The sequence below is a fragment of the Penaeus chinensis genome, chromosome 5 (genome assembly GCF_019202785.1).
Source record: "Penaeus chinensis breed Huanghai No. 1 chromosome 5, ASM1920278v2, whole genome shotgun sequence".
Taxonomy (NCBI): domain Eukaryota; kingdom Metazoa; phylum Arthropoda; class Malacostraca; order Decapoda; family Penaeidae; genus Penaeus; species Penaeus chinensis.
The window spans coordinates 6,522,457-6,524,956 of record NC_061823.1 but is presented as its reverse complement, the minus strand read 5'-3'; the positions used below and the strand labels follow the sequence as shown (position 1 = coordinate 6,524,956).

Below are 2,500 nucleotides of genomic sequence, written 5' to 3'. Positions count from 1 at the left end.
ATCATGACCAAAACTCAATTGTCAATACAATTTTGAACCTTGTTGGCAACAGGTTAATGGTACATTATGTACTCTCATAATGTATCAGCTTTTTGGTGTCCTCTCATTTATGCCATCTTCTCACAGGTCACACAGAATTACCTACTTGCCCAGTCTGCTTAGAGCGCATGGATGAATCTGTCGATGGAATCTTGACAATATTATGCAACCATTCCTTCCATGGAGAATGTTTAGCCAAGTGGGGTGATACAAGGTATGTATTCCAGTGTAGTTTTGATTACTTGTTGTCTAGGTGTTCAGTTTTCTTGTGTGTCATTACTTCATAGTGTGGATGTTGACCTATTGTTTTGTATACATTAGAAGGGAATACTTTTTTTTACTCATCAGCTAGTCTTCAGATACTTGTAAAGAATGGGTGGATGTATAACTAGTTAGGATATAGCTTCATTTCTCTGATGGCAGTATCTTTGTTCATTTGAATATGAAATAGGGCTAGCTCAGATTGAGATGAACTCTGGCAGCACTTCAAGGGGAAAGTGGTAAAAGAACTTTGCTTGAACAAAAAAAAAAAAAAAAAAAAACATGGGCCATAAGCAATGCCCTGCATATAAGATGCTGACTAATGTTATATGCATTGTGTAGTTAATGTTGCCAGAGTTTGCAAATCTTTTATATTCTCCTGGTAAGTTAGCCATAGATTTTTCTTTTCATATGGTATGTGAATTAGATCAGTCATGTATGGTAACTTGATTTCCTTAGTTGACAAAGATGATGAGAAAGCAGCATGCAGACTGCATCATCTTAGAGAATATTTTTCTGTTAGTTTATCCTCAGTCATAGTAGAGGACCAGCTAACATGATGTGGATGAGAAAGAAAAGGCATGTTTAAACAAAGAAAAACTTTTAAAGCTTGTTCAAGCACAGTGAATACATCAGATGATCAAATAGGCAGAATATTGATGTGGAACATAGAAGCAAGATAAATATTTCCTTAAAAATGTTGATGAGGAACCTTGTAGTGAAATATGGATGCTCTTAGTTGTAAAAAGGACAATTCATATTCAGTGTCTTGGAGCCCATATTGTATAATCTTTTGTTGAATATGAGTGTCATATCCTGTCTGAAGGATCAACAGTTAATGTCTATATAATTGAGTGCATTCTTGGAGGTGAGCTAAAGGAGTTGCTGCCAAGTCTTTCATTGCGTCACTTGGTCCTGGCTAACATATTTGTGAAAGGACTCTATTGTCCCAGAAGGAGAGTCCTACATTTCAGAACCTATAAGGGTTAGTTAAAAAAAAAAAAAAAAAAAAAAAAAGGCACAAGTCAGATTTGCTTTGCAGGATTTTGTATTTTTGTATTTTATTCTTTACCATTATCATTTAGTCATATGTGTATATGTATGTAAATTTGTTTGGGTGTGGGTGTACTTGTGTGTGTGTAGCTGTGTGTGTGTGTAAACGCTTGTATATTCTTGTGTATATATGCATTTAATTTAGTAAAAAAGTTGAAGAACAGAAAATTTCAAGTTTATGCTCTTGTGTATACAATGTAGGCCATTTCCAGCTAGGAAGGTTTTGACCTAATATTTATATCAAATAGTGCATCAGTACCTTATCAGAAAGTGTTTAAACAAGCTTTAATATTTCCTCTTATGCGATTTGGTCAATGCGGCATAATTTTCTACTTTTTTGTGTTTATTGATATTTTCTTTCTCAATAAACTGAAATTCTGAATGTTTTTCAGTTGAATCAATAATGGTATAGAACAGTACACTTTCTATAGAAAAAAAAATTGCATTAATGATATAAGATGAATCTGTCAAATTGTATCTTTGAATATATGTGCAGAGACTTTAATATGGTTCTCTTACTGTGGGCCACACAAAAACAGCCACTCCTCTGCAGAAGGTCTTGTGTAAGTGTGATAATCTTCAGTCAGGAGCACCAGGCACACGTGGGATATTGTGTGACTACTTTTTTCAGGATTTTGTTGAGATGTTGTCAACGTGTTTTGCAATGATGGGGGGAGGTGTTGGGAGGGTTTTTAAAGACACTTGCTTTTAAAAATTTGTATAAAGCAGTTAAAAAGAACAAAGTGCTGTTATTGGTTTTGTGCAAGTACCCATGTCTTAAGGAAGTAGAGAACCTTTCTCTCACTCACTCTCTCTATTTCTGTCTATCTATCTATCTATCTATCTATCTATCTATCTGTCTCCTTCTGCTCTTCCTCTCTTTTTCGCCTTGTCTATTTATATTTCTATATCTATTTCTTCTCACTCTCTATCTTTGGTTCTCTCTCTCCTCCCCTCTCCCCTTTCCTCTCTCCTCTCTCCTCTCCTCTCCTCTCCTCTCCTCTCCTCTCCTCTCCTCTCCCCTCCCCTCTCTCCTCTCCTCTCCCCTCTCTCCTCTCCTCTCCTCTCCTCTCCTCTCCTCTACTCTCCCCTCTCTCCTCTCCTCTCTCTCCTCTCCTCTCTTCTCTCCTCTACTCTCTCCTCTCTC

The 2,500-nt window shown here is 36.6% G+C and overlaps 1 protein-coding gene across 1 annotated transcript in view; it reads left to right on the top strand.

Annotated features, from left to right (window-relative positions):
- Positions 1 to 2,500, top strand: part of LOC125025413 (BRCA1-associated protein-like) — a 17,288-nt gene that overhangs the window by 5,723 nt on the left and 9,065 nt on the right. The window contains exon 7 of the mRNA XM_047613407.1: positions 127 to 253. Coding sequence (XP_047469363.1) covers positions 127 to 253 — 127 coding nt within the window. The remainder of the gene's footprint in view (positions 1 to 126; positions 254 to 2,500) is intronic.